At 36.3% G+C, this 25,149-nt stretch overlaps 1 protein-coding gene across 5 annotated transcripts in view; it reads right to left on the bottom strand.

The window, feature by feature from the left end:
- Window positions 1-25,149, bottom strand: part of CUL2 (cullin 2) — a 124,945-nt gene that overhangs the window by 9,590 nt on the left and 90,206 nt on the right. For all 5 annotated transcript variants that reach the window (XM_059059596.2, XM_059059595.2, XM_059059592.2 and 2 more), the window contains 11 exons: window positions 21,720-21,816; window positions 21,513-21,623; window positions 18,577-18,739; window positions 14,001-14,125; window positions 11,996-12,103; window positions 11,210-11,269; window positions 10,406-10,534; window positions 10,218-10,304; window positions 8,980-9,132; window positions 8,619-8,696; window positions 2,872-2,938 (listed from right to left, as the gene is read on the bottom strand). In XM_059059596.2, the coding sequence (XP_058915579.1) occupies window positions 2,872-2,938; window positions 8,619-8,696; window positions 8,980-9,132; window positions 10,218-10,304; window positions 10,406-10,534; window positions 11,210-11,269; window positions 11,996-12,103; window positions 14,001-14,125; window positions 18,577-18,739; window positions 21,513-21,623; window positions 21,720-21,816 (1,178 nt within the window). The remainder of the gene's footprint in view (window positions 1-2,871; window positions 2,939-8,618; window positions 8,697-8,979; window positions 9,133-10,217; window positions 10,305-10,405; window positions 10,535-11,209; window positions 11,270-11,995; window positions 12,104-14,000; window positions 14,126-18,576; window positions 18,740-21,512; window positions 21,624-21,719; window positions 21,817-25,149) is intronic.

The raw sequence follows: 25,149 nt of genomic DNA, 5'->3' as shown, positions 1-25,149 counted from the left end.
GTGGTAATTAGCAACTCTGATCAAGATTGTGTGCTTCTTTTATTATTTAATAATATATATTTAATTCATTATGTAATTAAAGACTTTAAAGGATATAAGTCAATTCTCCAGCTTACTATGCCCACACAGATGCCTATTCTAACTTGAGTTATGCCTCGACTTATTTTTTTAAAAACTGATATTCAGAAATATTTTTCAAAATTATTTGGATAGGAACATCTAGAGAAAAAATTCCTAATCTCTGAATTTTCATAAAAGGAAGTTTAATTAATTGGAATATCCAATTCATGTAGAGTTTAAGTAGACTACAGTCATTAGGACTGTCCTACTAACAATTAATATAAAGAGCACTTTAAGAGCCTCATCTCAACATTAAAGTTTAGGAAACACGGTGAGAGGCAAAAAAAAAAAAAAAAAATCATGTAAACTGCATTACACCATTTGTGCAATGACTGTTTAATCATATCCCAGCAACAAGTATAAAATAATGCCTCAAGCACCTAGATGATTAAGCTAGGACCATCACCTAGCTGTCACAGATGTTGCAATGTACTACCATGGGTTTGGAAACAGAATGAGTCTTTTGCCACAAGAACCCAAAGAGCATTAGGAGACAATGCAAGTAAGGGGTCTAAGTATCATTTACTGATATCAAATCTACTCTCCAACCCTTAAAAATAGGAAAACTTGTTAGTTTTGTTTTATGACTTTTTCTTGCTATTTTTCAATAAATTATTGGTGTCGGGGTACATGGACCTCTTTCCACTTTTTTTCAGCACCATTCTCTTATTACTCAGCTCATGGCTGGAAAGACTGGGGAAAGGGTGGAGGAACATGTGGGGCAAGGAAGGAAATCCCAAATCTGGATGATTCACTTAATTACTGCTGTGTAAATAGAAAAGGAAAATGACAAAGAGGTCATTTAACCTTCAGAATAGGTTGACAAACTTTAAGCAACTCCAAACTCGAAAAAAACATTCTAACACATACATACTTGAAATATGAGACAACCATAACTGAAGTGGTAATTAACAATTACCAGAAATAAAGAGTAGGCAGAACTCTCACAATACTTTCATCCAAGTTACTCCTCTACTACCTATCAGCAGCCTAGTCTCTAAGGGAAAGTTTTTTTTTTACAGAAGAATGTCAGCTACTATGCTGAGTGCATGACCGAGTATCACTGATCTGCAACCAGGAAGAAGATAACTGAGTCAAGCTATGATCACCAGTGGATGCTACAACCATCAGATACAGTTGTTCCTGGAAGATGGTATTCATTTGGGACCTAAGTGTCACCTCTCAGATCACCTGCTAATTGAAAAGGGGAAACAGTCTCCTCACGATGGAAATATCACCTCAACCAAGTGACCACTTTACTGTCTCTCACAGTGGGACAGTCTGACACCACGTGCCTCTGATGTAATGCAACACAAGTACACAGGACCACCGAAGAAGTATTCTCACCAATAATATCTTAATCTGAATATGTAACTAGTTGCCAAACACCAAAATAGTAAATCCCTCATTAAAACTACTTTAGGAGACAGACTGATTATTGCTGAGGTAATGCAAAGGAGTTTAAACTCCCCAAGATAGATATTTAGGGGAAGTAAAAGTAAACTTAATCCAAGTACATTAAAACACTGGTCCAGCAATGTTTTTTTTTCCTTAAAATCAATTATATTTACTAAATGAGAATATAAAAAATTCACAATAGATGTAAAATTAAAGGCCAACTACTAAGCGACCACTTACTAAAATTATCAATGAACATCTCTTTATTTCACAAACTACTGAAAAAATTAAAATGTCCAATTTGTTCAATAAAGATAAACTTGTAAAGATATGTATTGCTATGTACTAATTATTATGTACTAATATGTATTACTAACAAAATGAGACATCATATTCCAAATATAAAGTAGTCAAATAAATGGTACTTATGAGAAACTACTTAGATGAAATTTCTCTTAGGTGAGTGAATTTCCTAAATAAAGGTATGGCAACTAATCAGACTTTCTTGTACCATTTCTAAGAGACATTAACATACGTGGCCATCCTTTCCCTCTTATACAAAGAGAAAGTTGACTCAATGTACTTTTCAAAGCATAGCTTTAGTAGAAGTAGAGAAATTCTGAATGTTTGCTTTGGCTAACATCTTCAGGCAGCTTAGAAAACTGAATACAGGTTCCAATCACTCAAAGTATTAATCCTATTTTCCAATTAGCAGACCCCACTGTTCCAGGAAGAAGCTGAGGAAATGATTAGATTTTGATTAAACTATTCTAAAACTGGAAAGTACTGGAAGTTAATTGGGACATTCTGGAAAAAGCGTTTACTACTGCCATTCACTACAGTACCACAAATAAAAATCAAATGGTTAGGTCTCCTTGTGATGCTATAATAGTTAATGAAATTTTTGAGGATATCTGCCATATCTAGAGAGAAGAGGTTTTTAAGATATCTGTTTCATCAAGTCTGGGTTTCTAAATAAAACTCCTGATATCTATAAAAAGTGGTTTGTTAGAAATGTAGGAAACCATTATAAAATTCAGAAACTCTTTATAAGTAGCATAATTATAAAACACTATTAAAAATGCTGCACTTACTTTAACCATATAAAAACATGCTCAACTTTACTCATAATAAAAGGAATGCAAATTTTTTTTTAAAAAGTGCTTCACTTGAACTTCATTATTAGTTGCTTTAATGGTCACCAGAAAGGTAGATGAAGAAGCAAATGTTAAAAACTAAAATTAGGAAAAAAACAACAACTATAATTAGGGCCTATGAAATCGCTTTCCAAATTTTTAACATAATCATATCAGGTAAATTTCATTAAACTAGATATAATTAAATGCATTTTACCTGTACAAAGATAATGTAACCATGTAAGTTTCCTTCCACTGAAATGCTGGCTGTAAAATAATTCAAACTGTAAAAAAGAAAAAAGGTATCAAATTATTTTCAGCTACTACAACCTAACTTACTTGGCTATCACTACACTAAAAAAGTTTAAAAATTCATGTTACTGAAGACATTAGAGCCCATCTAGTATATTTACTCATTTTACAGATGAGAAAACACATCTATGCAAATTCCTGACAAAGATCATATAAATATCAGCCCAGCTCTTTTCACTTAAAACCCTGTCTGTGGTTCTTTCCACAAACCCACAGCCCCGCAAATTTAACTTTTTGTATAAATTCAGAAATTATCATTTTGAATGATATCAATTTGGACTTTATAAATAAAATCCCTGACCAAAACCACTACCATATACATTTCAACATGAAAATATAAATCAAACCTTCATTTCTAGTCTCCTATTTGCCAACATATACCCTTGCTGAACAGATAGGTTGAATGTCAGTGGTCACTCCAAAAGTGACATCCACAATTTAACTTCCACATACAGTCAAACACTAATACAAGCAAAGTTTCAGAGGCCTGTCTTTGTATCTTTTGTTGACATTACTGTGAAAAATTAAATTTAACATTCTATTAACATAGCTTTAAAATTTTAAAAATTCCTCCTCAGATTGAATGTAGGACATCAGTCCAAAAAATAGAGAGTTCATAACTTCTAAAGAGCTAGTACATAATCTACAGCGAGAAAATGATACTGAAATGTAAAAAAGGTAAAAAACTCAACTTCCATATAAAACTGAAAAATAAATATAGTCATCACATCACAATTCAGAACTGTGGACATACTTTTAGCATGACGAGCTATATGTAACATACCTAAAGCTTTTATCTGTACTTCAGACTTTACTTTTCTGTACTTTCAAAATGAAGTTTAAATAAAGCAATCAGCAACATTTGACCTGTAAGCTGCACTATGCCCACTCCTTACAACAAAAGTTCACAGCTGCCAGCCAGGGGAATTAGTGAATTCTTTTAGCAATTTATTCCAAGATAGTACTAGGAAGCTGAAACTTGAGCATTTTTTCCCTCCAATGACGCAGCATTCTCCGCTATGAGTAAATTCACCAGTCCGTTGGCATGATAAATAGGAAATGACTGGCACCTGGAATACTTATGATTTTCTGCCTGGTCCTAATCTAGACAAAGAAAAGATCAAAGCATGTCATAAGAGGATCCCAGAGGTATGCTCTGACTAATAATCTCCCTGCGTGTCAATAAAATTCAATGACTACTATACAATTTGTAATTATGAAACATTTATAAGGAATTTATGGACAAAAGCAAAAGAAAACATTTTTGAAACTGAGAAAACTAAACTTTAAAATGCTCTTTATAAATTCTGTAAGTGCAAAACTAGCTTTAGGATGTATATTCCAAGCTCTGAAAGCACATGCTTTACCTCTTTATAGACCTAGCAACTAGTACTATCATTAAAGTTTTATTGATGATGATATCAATATGCCAAAGAAAGCATTCCTTTATCCTTTTTTTTTTGGTACTTGGGCCTCTCACTGTTGTGGCCTCTCCCGTTGCGGAGCACAGGCTCCAGATGCGCAGGCTCAGCGGCCATGGCTCACGGTCCCAGCCGCTCCGCGGCATGTGGGATCTTCCCAGACCGGGGCACGAACCCGTGTCCCCTGCATCGGCAGGCAGATTCTCAACCACTGCGCCGCCAGGGAAGCCCTCTTTTATCCTTAAATTTAAAATCTGATTATCAAGATTCTCATATCCTTAGCTAGCCAAGAACAAAAAGATTCAGTTCCAAATGGGAGTAGTATCAATTCATCTGGTATTAAAAGACAAAAGTTGTAACATCTTGCTTAATGATATCATTAAATAACTATGTTATCAAAGTTTATTAGTAATAAATATACCTTGGCTAAAATTTTCATTTTAAAGTCAGGCTTAATAGTTATAATAGTCAGGCTAACAGAGAGCATCTTTCAAATACCATTTGAGGGCATTAATTGAAACTCAAGGGGCCTTAAAAATGAATGTTTCATATTTGATGAGCTTATTCACTTCAAACAGAGAGCTGCACTAATATACACTACCTTATATTTCTTTAGTTATTATTCAGGTTTGTGGACCAGGTACAAAAGTAGATTTAAGATATACTGCTCTAGGGCTCCCCTGGTGGTGCAGTGGTTGAGAATCCACCTGCCAATGCAGGGGACACGGGTTCATGCCCTGGTCCGGGAAGATCCCACATGCCGCGGAGCGGCTGGGCCCATGAGCCATGGCCGCGGAGCCTGCGCGTCCGGAGCCTGTGCTCTGCAACGGGAGAGGCCACAACAGGGAGAGGCCCGCGTACCAGAAAAAAAAAAAAAAATACTGGTCTAATATGCAAAATAAATGACTTTTTTAAAAAAAAGATTTTCTGATGTGGACCATTTTTCAAGTCTTTATTGAATTTGTTTACACTATTGCTTCTGTTTTATGTTCTGGTTTTTTTGCCCCGAGGCATGTGGGATCCTAGCTCCCCACCTGCCCCAACTGGAAGGCAAAGTCTCAACCAATGGCCCGCCAGGGAAGTCCCCCAAATAAACTGCTTTTAATTAAAGATTAATTTCCATAATGTTTTTTTTAAATTTTTTTTTGATGTGGACCATTTTTAAAGTCTTTATTGAATTTGCTATAACATGGCTTCTGTTTTATGTTTTGGCTTTTTGGCTGCGAGGCATGTGGGATCTTAGCTCCCCGACCAGGGATTGAACCCGCAACCCCTGCATTGGAAGGCGAAGTCTTAACCACCGGACCACCAGGGAAGTCCCTAATTTCCATAGTTTTAAGATACGTGTAAAATGGATGTGATTTCTGACAAACAGCTATATTTAAGGGAAAGATGGGAAATATATAGATGACCATTAAAGCAAGAGGAATTAATTTACATGTGAAAAAATATACACTATTAAATACACAGATGGATTTTCATTCTTATGTGACTGAAAACTTGGATTTACTAGGAGAAATGTAAGGACAAACTCCCTCTACTGGTAATTAGAGAAAGTCCAAACTGAGAGAATGATATGCTTGGAATCATAATTTATAGTCAGAAAGAAACCCACTTCCTGTTTGTAAATGAGGACCCTGGAACCTGTGGAAGGTCATATGTTGATAAAAGAAGCTTAAGGGGTTGATTCCAGTACTCCAACAATTACTGGAAAATAATTATTTCAAGGAGAAAGAGAAGCATAACAAACTTAAAGGAGATTTTAGTTCTGCCAGCCCCCACCTTGTCCCTTAATTTCGATTGGAAAGGCAGGCTCTTAAGAAGAAATAAGGTTTAAGACTGTCAAAGGTGAGGGGTCAGTTTTCTTTCTCTTGCCTGGTCACAAATACATCAAAGTGCTTTACACCTGGGTTACCCCATCCCCTGCCCTGAGATCATATTCTGCCCATCCAAACAAATGCTCTTCTTCATGAAGTTTCTAAGATGGTTTGCACTATCATGCCTTTTCAAAGACGCAGAAAGTCCTAAATTAGACTCCTATTCGGAAAGTCCACCTTATGCACGGTATCTTGAAATCTACCTGGCTACTCTGCTATTACCAATACTATCACTATTAACTGTTACTTCTACTTTCAGCATTTACTGAGTACTTCTTATATACCAGACAAAGCGCTTTACATATTTCATCTTCATATTAACACTCTGAGTAGTAGTATTATCAGTTAACAAAAAATTCAGAAGTTATTTGTCCAAAGTCACAGAGCACAGTAAACGGAAGAACAGACATTTAAAATCAGGAGTTATGATTCCAGAGTTTATACTGTGTTACTTGATTTATAATCCTTATTTTGAAAGAAGCAAAAATAACATACAAACATAATGTAATGATTCAAACTACACACTGTGAACATCTCTAGTAAATAGTGTAATGAAATACCATTTTCATTTTAAACTTCATAAACATATGCATAACTCACTGGTTCACAACCTCAAGTTACTGCCCAAGTAAAAAGACTATTAAAAGATAAGCCTCGTTTGGTGAGTTAGAGAATCAAAAAGGGTCAGTTTCAAGAGAAACGAAAACATGTTCATCCACTCAAAAACTTGTACATGAATGTTCATAGTAGCATTACTTACACACCCCAAAGTCAAAACAGCCCAAACGTCCAACAGCTGATGAATGGATAATAAAACATGGGATCTCCATACAATGGAATATTATTTGGCAATAAAAAGGAATGAACTACTGGCACAGACTCAAACATGGATGGACCTTGACATTCTTCTGCAAAGTGAATGAAGGCAGTCACAAAAGACCACGTGTGACATAGCTCTACATGAGATGTCCAGAACAGGCAAATCTACAGAGAAAGCAAGCAGATTGCCTAGGGCTAGGGAGAGGGGAGGGAGTTGGGGAAGGTGAGGAGTGACTACTGATGCATAGGGGGTTTCTTTTAGGGTAATTAAAATGTTCTAAAATGGTGCTGGTGGTTGCAAAGCTCTGTGAATATACTGAAAACCAATGAAAGTGTACACTTTGAGTGAACTGCATAGTGCTGTGGCCTGAATGTTTGTGTCTCCCCTAATTCATGTGGAAATCCTGACGCCCAATGTGATGGTTTTAGAAGGTGGGGCCTTTGGGAGGTGCTTAGATCATGAGGATGGAGCCCGCATCTATGCCATTAGTGCTCTGATAAAAGAGACCCCACAGAGCTCCCTAGCCCCTTCCACCATGTGAGGACACAGCAAGAAGTCTGTCACCTTAGGCCCTCATTCCACTGTGCTGGCACCCTGGCCTCAGACTTCCAGCCTCCAGAACCATAAGAAATCAATCTCTGTCATTCATAAGCCGTCCAGGCTGTGGTATTTTGTTACAACAGCTTGACACAATGACTACAGGACTACATGACTAAGCCGTATGGTACAAGTTACATCTCAACAGCTGTTAAAGACGTCGTCTCCACAGTCTCTTTAAAAGCTTTGGGTAGGAAGTCTATGGTTTCTATTCAGTCACACTTTAAAGCCATTTTTACTTGAATTTTCCAGCTTCAACCTATTTTTTTCTAGAATATTTCACATTCTACATATATTTATCTAAATTACAGCCCAGAATAAAAATAACTATTATAAGGGATAAATGAATTATAAAGATGGCTCAATATTCAAATGAAAAATTAGAAAATGATTGTTTTAAGTACTGGATTCTAAACTTTCTTATAATATCAAAATATTTGTAATTTAGAACTACTTAAGACAGATAACATGTTTACTAAGAATAAGAGACATGCTTTGACAAAGAACTGACACCCTTAGCATTTTAGTTTTAATATTAGAAACTACAATAATTTACAGTCTTCCTACAAGGCAGAATAACCATAATTTGTGAATATATTTTTGTTTGCTTGTTTGTTTGTTTTTGCAGTACACGGGCCTCTCACTGTTGTGGCCTCTCCCATTGTGGAGCACAGGCTCCAGACGCGCAGGCTCAGCGGCCATGGCTCACGGGCCCAGCCGCTCCGCGGCATGTGGGATCTTCCCGGACCGGGGCACGAGTCCGCGTCCCCTGCATCGGCAGGTGGACTCTCAACCACTGCGCCACCAGGGAAGCCCTGTGAATATATTTTTATATCACGTGAGCCCTCAAGACTTTGGAGAAATATTTAAAGTGATATAACGTGAAGATAATTATTAAAATTCCTTAGGTCTTCCAATATATTTTCTGCCAACTTGCCATCTGTACACTTTTTTCCAATTCCTGGGGAATCGCAAATGTAGATGAAGGAGCCTGAGTAAGAGGCCATGCACCAGCCTAGAAGGAGAAAAGTCAAATAGTTAAACATCTCACTTGAAAGTAAATGTTTATAAAATGATTTAAGCAATGAAAGCACCTTTTTCTCCTTCCTCAAAATGTTGATAAAACCCACCAGCATTACTATCAAGGCACGGTTCATTCCAGATCAATATAACATATAACTTAAGAAGTTATAATATTCTGACTGAAAGAAAGGTAACCAGGCATCATCAATCTATTAATCCTTTGTATCAGAGTATTTGAAATTAGTTAATGCTCACAATGAAACACGTATTCATACCTGTAGAACATATATTTGAAAACTAATTCCCAAATCTATTACTGTGTCTTGATTCTTGATAAAATTGTTGAACTTATTGTTGAGATCCGCACTGACACTCATATCTGTGTACATCCGATGTAGCTTGCTGGTAAATTCATAACCACAGGCTTGCTGTAAAAGAAAGTTTTAAAAAACATATGACTTAAAAATAATAAACCATACTGATTATTAAGAATGTTTTGCTACTGCTAGGTCTATGGTCAAAGGTCCTGCTTGTACACTTACACCAAAGGCCTGTATTATTCATGACCCAAAGCAGCTATTCAAAACCTTTCAAAAATTCCTTTTTCTAAAATGCAGATTAAATAAGTGAATGAAAACAAATATTTATGAAACAATAAATTTCCCTTTAAAACAGATTGTGTGTGTGTGTGTGTGTGTGTGTGTGTGTGTGTGTGGTACGCGGGCCTCTCACTGTTGTGGCCTCTCCCGTTGCGGAGCACAGGCTCCGGACGCGCAGGCTCAGCGGCCATGGCTCACGGGCCCAGCCGCTCCGCAGCATGTGGGATCTTCCCGGACCGGGACACGATCCCGAGTCCCCTGCATCGGCAGGCGGACTCTCAACCACTGCGCCACCAGGGAAGCCCACTGAGGCAGATTTTTAACACCATCAACTGAGTAATGAAGAAATCTATTTCTTCGAAATTACTCAAAACTCTGTCATCACCAGATCAGAAAATTTGGATCTCTAATCTTGGGATATAAAAAGCTTTGTTAACATTACCTCTAAAAATTAAAGGGTAAGTTATTTTTGGTATATTTAAAAAGGACCACATATTCAATGTATACCATACAGGAAAATTATCAACTACTGAATAACTCAGGATAAAAAAAATTAGCAACTGCTTATCTCATCAGTGTGTAAGCTAAAATGACATAAAAGTGAACTGAAATTCAAATGCACTCCACAAAACTTGTACTTAAAGGAATATTTTAGGTGTGTTCATTTATAAGTAATACAAGTCTTTTGTAAAGTTAACACTTTATCTTGTGGATGATTCTATATCAACATATAGAGAGACTCTGTCCTTTAATACAGCGTTTGCATATCCCACCATGAGACTACACCACTTTACATTTAACCAGTCAGCTGTTGATGAATTATTTCCTGTCATTACTCATATTGCTACAGTGAACATCTTTGTGTGCTAGTGGAATAATTTCTAGGACATTATCATATCAAAGGACTACAGTACCTTTAATTTATTGATCATGGCTTCTTCAGAATCCATAGACATGGATAACCCATGAATTAAACGTTTTGCCAGCATTCTTGCGTAGAACTACATTAAAAAATATTTTAAAAGATTACTTCCTTTCTGATGATTTAAAGTTCAAAAATAAATCAAAGCTGACACATAAAACCTCTCGATTCACAACTTACCTTTTGAAAAACATCCTTATCGTCGATATATTTGAAGACAGTAATAAAGCTTGTGAGCTTGTCCTCTACTTCATTCTCTGTCATCCCCTTGGCTGATTTCTTCAGCAAGTTGTCACAGTACTTAGCAAGCTCAAATAGAAATTGACAGTAACGCTTACAGAGGGCCCTTCTCAAAGGAGGCACAGTGGCAACAACACAAAATAAGATCACAGTCTTTCCCATCCTCAAGCTTATGTTTTAAAAATCATGGACATGCACTAAAGAACTTGAAATATATGTCATCAGGGAAATTTTTTAAAAACTATAAACAGTAAAAAATCTAATCAATGCTGAATGATCAATACAGCAATGATATAAGTAATTAAGTCTTGATGGAACACCTAGGTGAGTTTTGAGCAGTTCTGTTATTTCTGACATTACATAAGCACTTTAAAAAAATCTCACAACAACCTTGTAAGTAAGTTTCCTTTAAAGGTTATCAAACATTTTTCACCAAATTCCCTTTAGATCTCAGATAAAATAAAATCTCCATGAAAAGTAATGCAAATTATTTTAAAGCAGTCATACTTTCAAAGCCAAACTTTGTAAAATGGAATATTTTCTCCTTCAATTATTTCTTAAGAAAAGGCTACAGAGATGACCTATTGCATTCCTTAAATAAAAGCCAAATGATATACAGTGTTGATACATTTTCAACTACTTAAAAAAAAAATGCTACAAAAACAAAATTTGACATTCACCTCAGTTTGCATTTTCTAATGCTGACTTTTCATATGTTTACATTTATGCAACCATCAAACTTACCAATTCAGGTGCTTTGCAAACAGACTTGGGTTCTCTGTAATTTACAACTGATGTAAGGGCCTATATAGAAGACAGACCAGGAATTAGCCACCACTAATAGGGTAAAAACACAGCTGGCTCAATATATGCTATAATCTGTACGTCCAAAAATTACTACCCTACATAAAACATGGCATTTTGGGGGTAGTTTGTTAATACTGTTGTCATATCTAACACAGGGTAAACTCCTCTCGCTGTGTCCCTCGTGGTAATTATATAATTATATATAATCCTGTTCCTACTGAAAGATACTGTTCATAACTCATTACTGATATTTGAACACACATAAAATAAGGCTATATTTTTAAAAATCTTACAACAACCATGTAGGCAAATTTAAATTCAAAAATTTGTAAAATATAATATTTACTTTTCTTTCAAATATTATTCATTATAGCCTAAGTACTATATTCAAAGGAAAAATGAGCACTAAAGAATATTAAAATTATACATGTATTTTTCAGAACATACTAGTGTATTAACAAGTCTCCTTTTATAGCATAATCATGGGAAATTCAATTCCCATATAATTCAAGCATTCAATTCAATCATTCAATTACTCACTTAAAAGTTATGTTACACACTTCTATTTTGATTTTCACTATGAAATTGGTTGGTTAAGGTGAATCTCCATCTCCAGATCAGAAATCTCACAATTAGAAGCCCTAATTCTGAAACTACCTTAAAGAATAATGATTAAATGAAGAAAATTATATATAGATAAGGATATATGTATTAAAAAGTTACCTTATCCAGCGCACTCATAAAGTGCTGATCACCATTCAAAACAGTGTTGATAAGCTGAACAAATTTACCATGTACTTCCAGAACTGACTCCACAAATAGTGTTGGCATCTAAAAATATGAAATACAAAGTACAAAACCACATTTTAAGAAGCTCAAGAGTATAATTTGGCTTAGTGAAGAGTCGTTTAAGAGTAAAGTTTTCCCTAAGCAAATAACGTTACACACGACACACACCCTCAAAAAATGTTTTTAGCTAAGACGGTCTTAAAAATCTAAAACTTTGATGTTGAAATTAGCTGTCATTCAACACTGGAAATGCAGGAGTGCAGTTCCTCTGCCAGAAGAACCCATGGAAAAAACACTTCTCTCTGGTGCTGGAATTCTGTATCTTAAGTGTAACAAGATACAATCTCAAAACTACCAGGCCTATCACTTTCATAGAGGATTATGTAAATAAAAACAGCCTTCAAAGCCACTGATGGCTGAGAGAGAGAGGAGAAGTTAAAAAGCCATTATCTGTGAAAATTGAGACCCCTAGAGTTGGGCAGTACAGTTCCCCACATCTCAGAGAGAAGAAATACCTAGTAGTGCAAAAGTGAGTTTTCATTCTTAATGGAGATAACTGTGAAGTTAGACCTAAGAGTTCTAAGTCAGCTAAAATTATCTGAGTCTCCTACAGATGCATTCTCTTGTATTTGCATCTCCCAGGCCTTGACACCAAACTCTATGCCTCTATGCCCAATGTCATTCCACACCCTGAATCTGTAAAACTAATATAAACTAAGAAACCTAATAAATAATACAGGCTATTAGATCTAAGCAATATAAATTAATAGTTTTACAAAAAATGGGAACGTTTATGCATTACTGTGGCAGGACATAACATCTAAGAATTATCTGCCAAAGACAAATAAATCTACAACTAAGGAGATCAGCATTTAATAAATGCTCCTGAACAATGAGGTCTATACACAGATCACTGCATTACAGGAGGAGCAAACAGCTGTACATAGGAAAGAGAAGTGACATGTGATGTCATGTCTATCTTATTTGTCAACCATCACTAGTAAAAACAAAGAAGGTGGTCCAACAAAATTTGACAATAGGAGCACACTTTGATAGGAGACACCTTATTGTAAACAGTCATTTAAATGGCAGGGAACTCTTGAGAAAGATGGGGATTAGGGATATGAAGGTCACTGCTGGGTATTTTGGGTAGTAAGCATATATTTAGGGAAGATAGTTTTAATCCAAATTTGGTTCACAGGCTATCAAATCCAGGGCATGTAAAAGGAAATCAAATTGTAAGTTGTCTATATTATCACTGATTAATACCATTACCACTACAACTAACTAAACATTAATGCCAGTTACACAGAAACAAGACTATTTAGAAACAGCAAGGGACTTCCATGGCGGCGCAGTGGTTAAGAATCTGCCTGCTAATGCAGGGGACATGGGTTTGAGCCCTGGTCCAGAAAGATCCCACATGCCGCGGAGCATCTAAGCCCGTGAGCCACAACCACTGAGCCTGCGCGCTAGAGCCCGCGAGCCACAACTACTGAGCCCATGTGCTGCAACTACTGAAGCCCGCACACCTAGAGCCCGTGTTCTGCAACAAGAGAAGCCACCGCAATGAGAAGCCCGCTCATCGCAACTAGAGAAAGCCAGTGCGCAGCAACGAAGACCCAATGCAGCCAAAAATTAATTATTAATTTTTTTAAAAAAGAAACAGCAAACATACTTTTCTGTGAGAAATTAATTAACAATTGCTAAATGAACTCAACAGTGTGTAGGAAGAAGTTTATCTTACTCACTGATTTTCTAATAATTGATAATTCCCAAAAGTGCCCAACAACTTCTAGGTTTGAACATTTTAATAAAGACGTTTCATTTATTGTCATGATAGGACTTTTCTTTCATGCTTTTAAACAGTAAAGTCAAAAGAAAAACTCCATGATAATCTGATTAAGAGAAAAATTGTCCAGTTCCTTATGTAACTCACATTTTCCTGAGTAAGATTACTGGTTGCTCTAAGGCCCTCATCATGGATATGATTTTGCAGCTCCTGAATCATATGAGGTAAACCAGTGGACACAGCACGCAGTAAGACATACATATTTGCCATGTCTGGGGGGAAAAAGAAATTTATTATTAAATTTCCAAATAGTTTAAAAGTGTTTTTAGTATAATAGGTAATATATGGTTCCACATGCAGAATGACAGAAGAGTATGCAGAGCCAGACCCCACACCTTTCTCCCAATCACCCCATCCTCCCCCTGGGAAAGCAGTGTTGTGGTTGTTGAGGATCTTCCCAAAGCTGCTTCCTACCCAGTCAGCAAATACAGCATTCTTCCCTCTGCCCCCTTTCATACAAATAGTGTAGCGTATTTCATGTACTATGAACATTTTAACTTAGAGATCTTTTTACATCAGTACACAAAGCATTTCCTCATATTTTACAACTGCTTAGCACTCCATTTTATGGCTACATTACAACAATTACTTAACAATTAATAGGAATTTGGTTGTTTCAACCTCTTGATATTACAATGTTACAATTAATAATCTGGCATATGGGCAAGAATATCTGCAGTGTAAGTCCCTAGAAGTGGGACTGCCATGCAAAGCTTAGTCTTGTAGAAGGACCTTCTAGACAGAGCTCCCAGTGGCCAGGAGCTGCCTTGCCAACAAATGCCTTGATCTTTGCACTGAGAGGTGGAAAATGATATCTCAGTGTAGTGGTTTTTATTTTAAACTTTTTACTGAAGTATAACACACAGACAGAAACATGTACAAACCGTAAGTGTATATCTCAATGAATTATCACGAGCGAATCCCCCTCCAAAGTTATCACCACCCACAGTAAGAAACAGACATGACCTCCACTCAGAAGTCCCCTTCATACCTCTTCCCAGTCACTACCCCTCCTGTTCTTCTGCAACGGTAATCACTGTCGTGACAGATTAGTTACTTACTAAACTAAACCAAACCACAGGTTCGGTTTGCCAGTTTTGAACCATTTATACAAGTGAAATCATACAATTCTTTCATGTTTGGTTTCTTTGGTTCAACATGTTCATAAGGTTCACCTGTGTTGTATGCAGCTATAATGTGTTCCTTTTCACTCTCCTATAATATTTCATTGTGTGAATATGCGATACTTTAATTCATTCTGCTGTTACGGGACATTTGAGCTGTTTCCAGTTTGGAGCTGTTACAAACAATGCTGCTGTGAGCATGCCTGTGCATGTCTTCTTGTGCATGTGTGCATGCATTGTGGGTGGGGGGGTTGAACACCTACGAGAGCAACAGCTGGACCGTAAGACATGTGTTTGTTCAGCACTAGCAGTCACTCACTGGCAGTGTCTCAAGACGGTTGCGTTGATTTATACTCGTTATACTCCAACGTACAACAAGTTCCTGTTACTCTATACACTTCCACACACTTAGTATTTTCCGTCTTTTTCATTTTATATCAAAATGTGATTAAGTACTGATGCCTTAGTTTGGTTTCAATTTGCATTCCTCTGTTTTAGTGAGATTGAGAGCCTTTTTGTATGTTCATTGGCCATTTGGATATCCTCTATTCTGCAGTGCCTGTTCAAACTTCTTGACTATTTTATATTTTGGACGTAAACCTTTTTCAGGGATTGCAAATATATAACCCTATGACTGTTTTTTTTTTTGAGGTATAATTGGCATATATTAGTTTCAGGTTTATAACATAATGATATTGGTATATACTGCAGACTGATCACCACAATCAGTCGAGTTAACATCTGTCACCATATACATATTTTCAACTTTTTTCTTGTGATGAGAACTTTTTATTTTATTTTTAAATTAATTTTTATTGGAGTGTGGTTGCTTTACAATGTTGTGTTAGCCTCCGCTGCACAAGAAAATGCATCAGCCATACACATACAGATATCCCCTCCCTTTTGGACTTCCCTCCCATTTAGGTCACCACAGTGCATTAGGTAGAGTTCCCTGTGCTATGCAGTGTGTTCCCATTAGCCGTCTATTCTATACACAGTACCGATAATGTATATGTGTCAATCCCAGTCTCCCAATTCCTCCCACCACACCCCTTTCTCCCTTGGTATCCGTACCTCTATGTCTCTATTTCTGCTTTGTAAATAAAATCATCTATACCATTTTTCTAGATTACACATATAAGCGTTATTATACGATACCTGCAAGAACTTTAAAAATCTACTCTCAGCGACTTTCAAATATGCAACATGGTATTATTACCTATAGTCATCAAGCTATACATGATTACATCCCCATGACTTATTTTTTTTTTAATAACTGGAAGTTATTAAACCTTTTGACTCCCTTCACCCATCCCCCCTGACTGGCAACCACCAAGCTCTTCTCCGTATCCATGAGTTCGTGTGTTTTGTTTTTGAGATTCCATGTATAAGTGAGATCACACGATATCTGTCTTTCTCTGTCTGACTTATTTCACTTAGCACGATGCCCTTGAGGTTGATCCATGTTGTTGCAAAACAGCAGATTTCTTTTTTTTTTTTTTTAATGGCTGACTGATATTTCTCTGTGTGTGTGTGTGTGTGTGTGTGTGCTTATTTTCATCCATTCACCTATCAATGGACACTTTGGTTGTTTCCTTATCTTGGTTATTGTAAATAATGCTGCAATGAACATATATGAACAGGGTTCATATATTTTCGGGGGTTAGTGTTTTTGTTTTCTTTGGATGAATGCCTGGAAGTAGAATTGCTGGATCACATGATAGTTTTGTTTTTATCCCAACTGTACACGATGGTTCCCTTTTCTTCACATCCTTGCCAACATTTGTCATTTCTAGCCTTTTTGATAACAGCCATGCTAACAGGTGTGAGGTGATATCTCACTGGGGTTTGGAGTTGCATTTCCCTGATGATTAATAATGCTGAGCACCTTTTCATGTACCTGCTGGCCATCTGTAAGTCTTCTTTAGAAAAAGGTCTGTTCAGATCTTCTCATTTTTTAATCAGTCTTTTGGCTATTGAGTTGTATGAGTCTTTTATATATTTTGGATATTAACCCCTTATCAGATAAATGATTTGCAAATATTTTCTCCCATTCAGTAGGTCACCTTTTCATTTTGCTGATGGTTTCTTTTGCTGTGCAGAAGCTTTTTAGTTTGATGGAGTCCCACTTGTTTATTTTTGCTTTTGTTGCCTTTGCTTTTGGTGTCAGATTCAAAAAATCATCACCAAGATGGATGTCAAGGAGCTTATTGCCTTTGATTTTTCTAGGAGTTTTATGGCTTCAGGTCTTAGGTTCAAGTGTTTAATTCATTTTGAGTTAATTTTTATGTATGATGTAAGAGTGGTCCAGTTTCATTCTTTTGCATGTGGCTGTCCAGTTTTTTCAAAAACGTTTATTAAAGAGATTGTCCTTTCCCCATTGTGTATTCTTGGCTCCTTTGTCCTATGACTGTCATTGTGATGCTATCTTGATGATCCAATGGTCTTCATGGTTTTTTAATGATCCAAAGTTTTTAATGATAAAGTAGTCAACTTGATCAATCTTTCCTTGTGGTTAGTGCTTTCAGTGTCTTATTTAAAGTATTTTTCTCTACCTCCAAGGTCATGACGTTATTCTCCTATATTATCTTCTGGAAGTGTTACTGCTTTACATTGAGATCAAAAGCCCAAAATGAATTGATTGATTTTGTATATGGTGTTTGAGGTAGAGATCAAATTTCGCTTTTTTCCCACATGGATATCCAACGGACCTGGTGCTGTGTGTTCAAAACACTATCCTTCACCCAGTGCTCTGCAGGGCTGCCTTAGTCTTAAATGAAGTATCTACATATGCATGGGTTATTTCTTGGCTTTTTATTTCATTCCATTGGTCTCTTTGCCTATCCTTGCACCAACGCCTCATATTCCTAATTACTTTGGTTTTTACAAGTCATGCTATCCCGCAAAGTTTTCGTATTATGCTCTTCAAAATTGTCTTGAAGAGTAAGTATAACTTTCAGAGTTTAAAAAAAAAACTTGGGTTTTGAGAAGATTGCCCTGGATCTATAAATCAATGTTGCTTTCAGGAATGTTTAGATTTCTGTGTAGGTCTGACACATATCTTGTTACATTTATTCCTTGCTATTTAAAAATCTTTATTGCTTTTTTCTAAAAAATTCCATTTTATTCACTGCTTATTGTTAACATTTCATTGTATTTTCATTTTGTATTTCCCCTATTTTGAGTGAGACTGAGCATCTTCATATATTTAAAATCTATTTATATTTCCTTTTCATGTTCTTTGTCTTTCCTCTTATTTACTAGAAACTCTTAATGTATTCAGGAAATTAGTCCCTATGATTTTTTAAAATGTGCAAACACATTTTCCCAGTTTTTCTTTTGACTTTAGAATACAGTTTGAAAATATACTTTTCCAAAACAATCTTTTAAAATAGGTTATTAATATCTGTAAAAAGGCATATCAAATATTTTAGAGACTATTACTTAAATATGTTTGAAGTCTAAGGTAGCTGGAAGATGATGTAAAAAGTGGGTTTATAATTTAATTTCCATTCACATTGATGTTTGGTATCACTTACCATTTTTTTTCTCTTGTCGGATGATATTATGACATTCTGCATGTAAGAACTGTAAGTGGTCTGCTACCATTCGTTGCTGACATTCATGAATTACTTTAGTATATGAACTTGGATGTAAGTATTTTCGACATCGAATTTCTTCATCTTTTAATCTACCTAGAACCTTTAGAAATATATTCTTAAAGTCAGAAACTACTATGAGAAAACACCTGTAATATCATAAGTAACTTACATGGCAAAGTAGCTTGCAAATAAGAATTATGTAACTAATTTAAATTTACATTCCATAAGTCATTTCAAAATTTTATTAAGCTACTAGATGTCACCTACATTTCAGTACTGTCTTATGAACAGCACGGTCTTATGAAAAGTTAAATGGTCTGCATTTTGCCCTCATTTATTTGACTCCAATCATCCTACATATAGACAACCTATATGCAATAGGAAACGTAGGTAAAGATCATTAAAAACCAGAACAGGTGGTCACTTTATGAATATTTAACTATCAGACTAAAAAGTAATTTACATCAACTGGATCATGTAGATTAAGCTAATTACTTTATGTTGATTCATCTTACAAAATATAAACAGTATGCACATGATAGTAAACTATCGCATTAAAGATTCCATTAAATATTTTTAAAGTAAAAAAAATTTAGTCATAGTCAAGTATTTCAATCAAGACCTTTATTAAAGCTTATCCTATAAAAAAGCACTGAGGTACAAACAATACACTGGTTAACATCAACAAGAACCAGATAATAAAGATAATAGCCAGAGAATCTGGCTAATTTCTACCTCAAAAGAAAAACAGACCTAGCCATGTTTAGTATACAAACATGACTTTAACCTGCTTAAGGATTAACTAAAAAAAAAAAAAAAAATTAGAATGTGGGTCTGAGGGAGGCAAGGGAGGATGAGAAAAGGAAAAAAATAAAATAATGAAAACGGGGGGCAGTGTGCATATCAATAAAAAGTAGATTAAGTTTGGACTGCCTCAATGCAGGGCTTCAAATAAACCACCTGCAGCTGGCAGAAAAAGCCAAAACTAGAGGAAAGATACAGAAAGGGAAGTAGGAAGGCCACATGAATTGTCTGTTAATCAAATGACCTATTCTTATAAATGTTATTTTCCAAACATAATCTCCAATGGCCTTCCTTTTAATAGTTTGAGATCTAGTTTACATATCATATGATTCACCCATTTAAAGTATACAATTCAGTGGTTTTTGGTATATTACATTATTAGTTTTTTTAAATTGTGGTAAAATATATGTAACATAAAATTTGTCATTTTAACCATTTTTAAGTGTACAATTCAGTAGCACTAATTATATCCACAATGTTGTGCAACTGTCTATTTCCAAAACTTTTTCATTACACCAAACAGAAACTGTGTAACCACTAAGCATAAGTCCCTATCCTCCCCTCCCAATAACTTCTAATCTATAATACTTTCTGTCTCCATGACTTGGTCTATTCTAGATATTTTATATAAGTGGAACCATATGATGTTTTTCCTTTTGTGTCTGGATTATTTCACTCAACATAACATTCTCAAAGTTAATCCATGTTGTAGCATGTGTCAGAACTTTATTCCTTTTTAAGGCTGAATGATATTCCATTGTATGTATACATATTTTGCCTGTCTTTTCAACTCCTGAAAGGCATTTGGGTTGTTTCTGTTGTTTGCCAACAGCCTGTTTTTGAAAGCCAGATATAACAATGAGAGTATGTATCCCTGATATTCTGTGTGCACTTCTCAGGATTGGATCTAGAACCCTTAACAAGAGTCTAAGATGTAAAAAGGGCTAAGTGCTAAGACCCACTTAGTGTAGCCTGCACTTAACGGAGGAAAATGTCCTAGATAACTTCCTCAAGGTCCCAGAGCTAAAGAGTGACAAAGCATGAAAGAATTAAACAACTCAGACTTCTGGACCTGGGCTTTGTGGAATATGCACCATTGTATCATATCAGTAAGTACTGATATTTCCTGACCTATGGCCTATGGAAGTCTCACTAGAGCTATTCCACTTGAAACATTTTACCTTTCTTTTTAAAAAAAAAAAAAAAATTTTTATTTATTTATTTATTTATTTATTTGGTTGCGCTGGGTCATAGTCACGGCAGGCGGGCTCCTTAGTTGCAGCATGTGAACTCTTAGTTGCAGCATGCATGTGGGATCTAGTTCTCCGACCAGGGATCGAACTCAGGCCCCCTACATTGGGAGTGTGGAGTCTTAACCACTGCGCCACCAGGGAAGTCCCCATTTTACCTTTCTTAAAGGTAAACAAACAAAAATCATCTGATAATAAAATGCTTGAAATCCAACACTGCTGATGAAAAAAATCTAGTTAAAATTTCTAACATATCTTATCTGATGACTGAATTTATAATCTCACTGTTCTTTTACTGAGAAAATATACATGGAATTATAAATATGGTTATCAATGTGTTGGTTTAACAATTAAAATTTCTTGTGGAGCTTTTTCTTACCTTCCACAAACTTAACAGACCAAGTATCTAGAATTATTATATTTTTACTATTTTTTTCCTTCCATGTTAAAGGAAGATAAAAACCCCAAGCCCTAGCTTTTGTACTTATCCTATTCCCTTATCTACTAAGCACAAAATATCATTTATTTTGCCAAGAATATGAATATATATTAATTTTAAAGACAAGCAAATCCAGCAATCAGGATTTATCAGAAAGCATCAACCACAATGAAAACTGGAATAGCACCTTTTCTATGGAAAATGCCATAGCAGGAACAACAATTTATCACTAGGTGTTGTACATTAACTATAACTCAGCGTAATGATCAAAAAAACAGAACTTTTTCCACCAAAAAAATATATTAACTAAGATAACTAATATTAAGTAAAACCATGCCTGATATATAATAGATGAGGTAGTTAACATAATGTTTTCTTACCTTTTCCATATACTGTGAGCAGTTTGATTCTTGTAATAAATTTGAAGCTTCTTGTTTGTAATACTCTCCTGTTTCAGTCAGGAAGGGAGACTCAAAGATTTCCTGATAAAACTAAATAAATCAATTAAATCATATTTTAAAAATTAGAACAGGCAACTTAAGAAATTAAAGGTCTAATTATTTATGTTTTTAAGGGAGGCTTTTTACCTTTAAGGGGAATTTTTTCTTATACTGTTCAACATGAACAAAGGAGTTAATAACCCCATGGATTACTTTCTGGTTTGGGTCTTCTCCACCACGATCACTAAAACAAGGTATAACACAAAACATTCTTGAGAATACAAATATCTATGGAAATATACCAAAGTATGCCACAATATGGCTGCTTATTCTATTGGTCTAATCACATTATATATAAAGCATTTTAAAGGTCAATGCACACGATGCTTAAAAATGATTTTTCATATTGCAGCTGAATTAATATTTATGATAGTTTATGTACACATTAGATGTCATTTCAATAAACAACAGAAAAGCTTAATTGTAAAATTAAAGATACTGTGTTGACACTAAGATGATACTTCTTCAATTTTAATAGAGTAGCTATGAGCCCATCAATTCAAGACTTTAAATACCAGTGGTTAAGAATATTTGAATTTCACTCACCACAAACTCTATTACTAGAGGATGTGGTCTGAGAATGCAGTCTCTGAACCATCACAAGTATGCCTACAGTAATATAAGACTCATTCCTCAAAGGTACACTCTAATACAGTATATCGCTCATTGACATGACTAATAACTGTTGTTCTCTAAGAGGTCTGCTAGAGCCACGGAGTTGCTTTCATTTAAGCACAAAGGTATTTCTCTACTTAGAAATTGAGTGAGATATGTTTTAATATTTCTATATTCTGTTACAGTTACAAAGGGATCTAAAATCATCTCAATTATTCAGGGGACATTTTGATAAGTTCCTACTTAGTCAAGGGTACTACTGTGATGCAAGTCTTAATCACAATAAGAAATGTAGGTGAATTTTGGCTTTTATAATTACAGAAATAGGAAAATGAAATAGGAAAAAAATAAGAGTGGGCCTAAAGCCACAGTAAAATGGTCTGGCTCTATGTTGGAAGTTTCTGACTCCAGTAATAATGCTCAAATCAAACCATTATACAGTCAAAGGTTTACCTTTCCATGGTAATTTTCCACCTAACTTTAAAATAGTTTTTTTTCTTTGAATTAATAATTATTTTACAAAGAAAGCAACAGGGCTCCCCTGGTGGCACAGTGGTTGAGAATCCGCCTGCCGATGCAAAGGACACGGGTTCGTGCCCCGGTCTGGGAAGATCCCACATGCCGCGGAGCGGCTGGGCCCGTGAGCCACGGCAGCTGAGCCTGCACGTCCGGAGCCTGTGCTCCACAACGGGAGAGGCCACAACAGTGAGAGGCCCGCGTACCACCAAAAAAAAAAAAAAAAAAAGAAAGCAACAGAAAAATATATTATCATCATTTTCTAGTAAAATCTTCTGGTTTTCATACTGGGATATAAAGATTTTCTAACACTTAAGAAAAGTACTGTGGCAATTACCTTTACGTTTCAGCGTCCCTCCCTGCCTCTGCCTCCCTCTAATCCTCGTTCTGTCCCCCATTAATTACCTGGATATTCTGGGAAAAGTTTGTTGTGCTTGAATTAATATGACTACAGTCCTTCTGACAGTCACAGAAACATAGTTACAAAGTCTACATTTTGATATAAGAACTAATAAGAACGATGAGGTCATACAAGGTGACACATGGTGAGCTCCTTTCCTCTGCTGACCTTCCCTCTTAAGCCGAAATTAAATCTGCTGAAATCATGATATAACCTATTCCACTGATTTGGAGCGCATCATCTTTTGCCTTTTAACTTTGTCTGGGACCAAATGAAAATCCGTCAAAAGTGAGAAATATCTAAATATGTGGAAAATCAGGTTTACCTAAAAGTATTTTCATGACCAAGTCCTACTGTCCCTGCTCAGCACCAGGAAAACGTCCACTGCTGCTATTCTCAGCACTCCTGCCATTTGTTTCTGAACCCAAAAGGCCCAGAGAAGCTGGCATCAGGCAAGGTAGTGCCTAGAAAGAACATCGACATTCCTACTGCTTAGTAACTAAATTGTCCTCTCCTGTGAGAAGACCATCTGAACTCAGAAACTCGTAGGCATAATTATTCAATTCACCATACACTTTGATAACTGCACAAAAGGTACAATAGAAAATCATTGTAATTTATTTCTATTAGGCTGACAGATAATGAAAATAAACTGAAATGATGCTAAGTTAGTACTATATAAAAGCAATGACTAAGCTGGTTATCTGAATAAGCTCTGGTCTCATCTAAGAAGAGTGATCCCAAGAGACGAGCCTTGAGAAAAGAATATGAAGAATTTTTAGAATATGGCTCATGACTTGATCTTGACAGAACTAAGTAGAAAATGCCTACAACAATCATAATGAAATCACTCAGCTGGAAGGATGGGAACCACTAGGAAGAGCTTATCGTAGCCCCTAAGACCAGGGTTTTGGAGTCAGCCTACCTAGGTTCCAGTTCTGACTGCATTAATATGTCACCTTGTGCAGGTGCATATTAACCTTTAGTACTCAGAGATGTCCCCTTCTGTAAAGCGGGGGTAAGAAATGTACCTACTCTCACGAGGGTAGGGTAAAGATTATGCATAATCCAAGAAAGTATGTAGCACAGTGCCTGGTACATGAGTAAACCATCAATAAGCTAGTATTTTAAGTACAGATAGGCACAAAACGGAAGCATTTTCAATAAATTAGAGAGGAGAAGAAAGCTAAGAGACCAAAAAAGGCACTAACTGTGATTTTAAAACCAAGGCATTTCAGAGGGCAGCCAAGGTTTGTGATGGTCATTAAACGTTAGGCTGGAACTCTCTCAAAAGTCCTGATTCTGATATGTGACAATGGGTAAATTAATCTCTTGGTGAAACTCCCATTCACTCCCTATGATTAAAATGAGAATATGGTTGCAACAAATTAAATGCAGCCTCCTGCTCTCACTCCAAATCTGAGAAGTGACAGGAAGGATACTTTTTAACACTCCATTGTTGGCTGTAGCCCTTGGACCTGTAGAAACTGAAAAAAAGAGAATGAAGACTAGATAGCACAGAAAAACAAAATTACGGACCAAAATGCACAAGCGAAAGAACTGCTAAAAGGAGGGAGTGGAAGATAGTGAAGGAGGACGGGCAAGAAGTGGTGTTACTGAAAGCGGGCTGGCACAAAAGCAGCAAGGCCGTCAGCAGATTAGCTGCTCTGCACGTCCCTGAAGGAGCAGGGAGTGTGATGCCACAAGGAAGGGGAGCGCCTGCACCCAGACTGCTCCAGACTGCACCCAGACTGCTCCAGACTGCTCCATCCAGACTGCACCAAGACTGCACCAAGACTGCTCCAGACTGCTCCAGACTGCTCCAGACTGCGCCAGACTGCGCCAGACTGAGCCCAGACTGCGCCAAACTGCCCCCAGACTGCGCCAAACTGCCCCCAGACGGCGCCAGACTGCTCCAGACTGCGCCAGACTGCTCCAGACTGCACCCAGACTGCTCCAGACTGCAGCCAGACTGAGCCCAGACTG

Source organism: Kogia breviceps, chromosome 3 (assembly GCF_026419965.1).
Source record: "Kogia breviceps isolate mKogBre1 chromosome 3, mKogBre1 haplotype 1, whole genome shotgun sequence".
Taxonomy (NCBI): domain Eukaryota; kingdom Metazoa; phylum Chordata; class Mammalia; order Artiodactyla; family Physeteridae; genus Kogia; species Kogia breviceps.
Note: the sequence above shows the minus strand (reverse complement) of the source record. Positions and strands in the feature narration are given on the sequence as shown.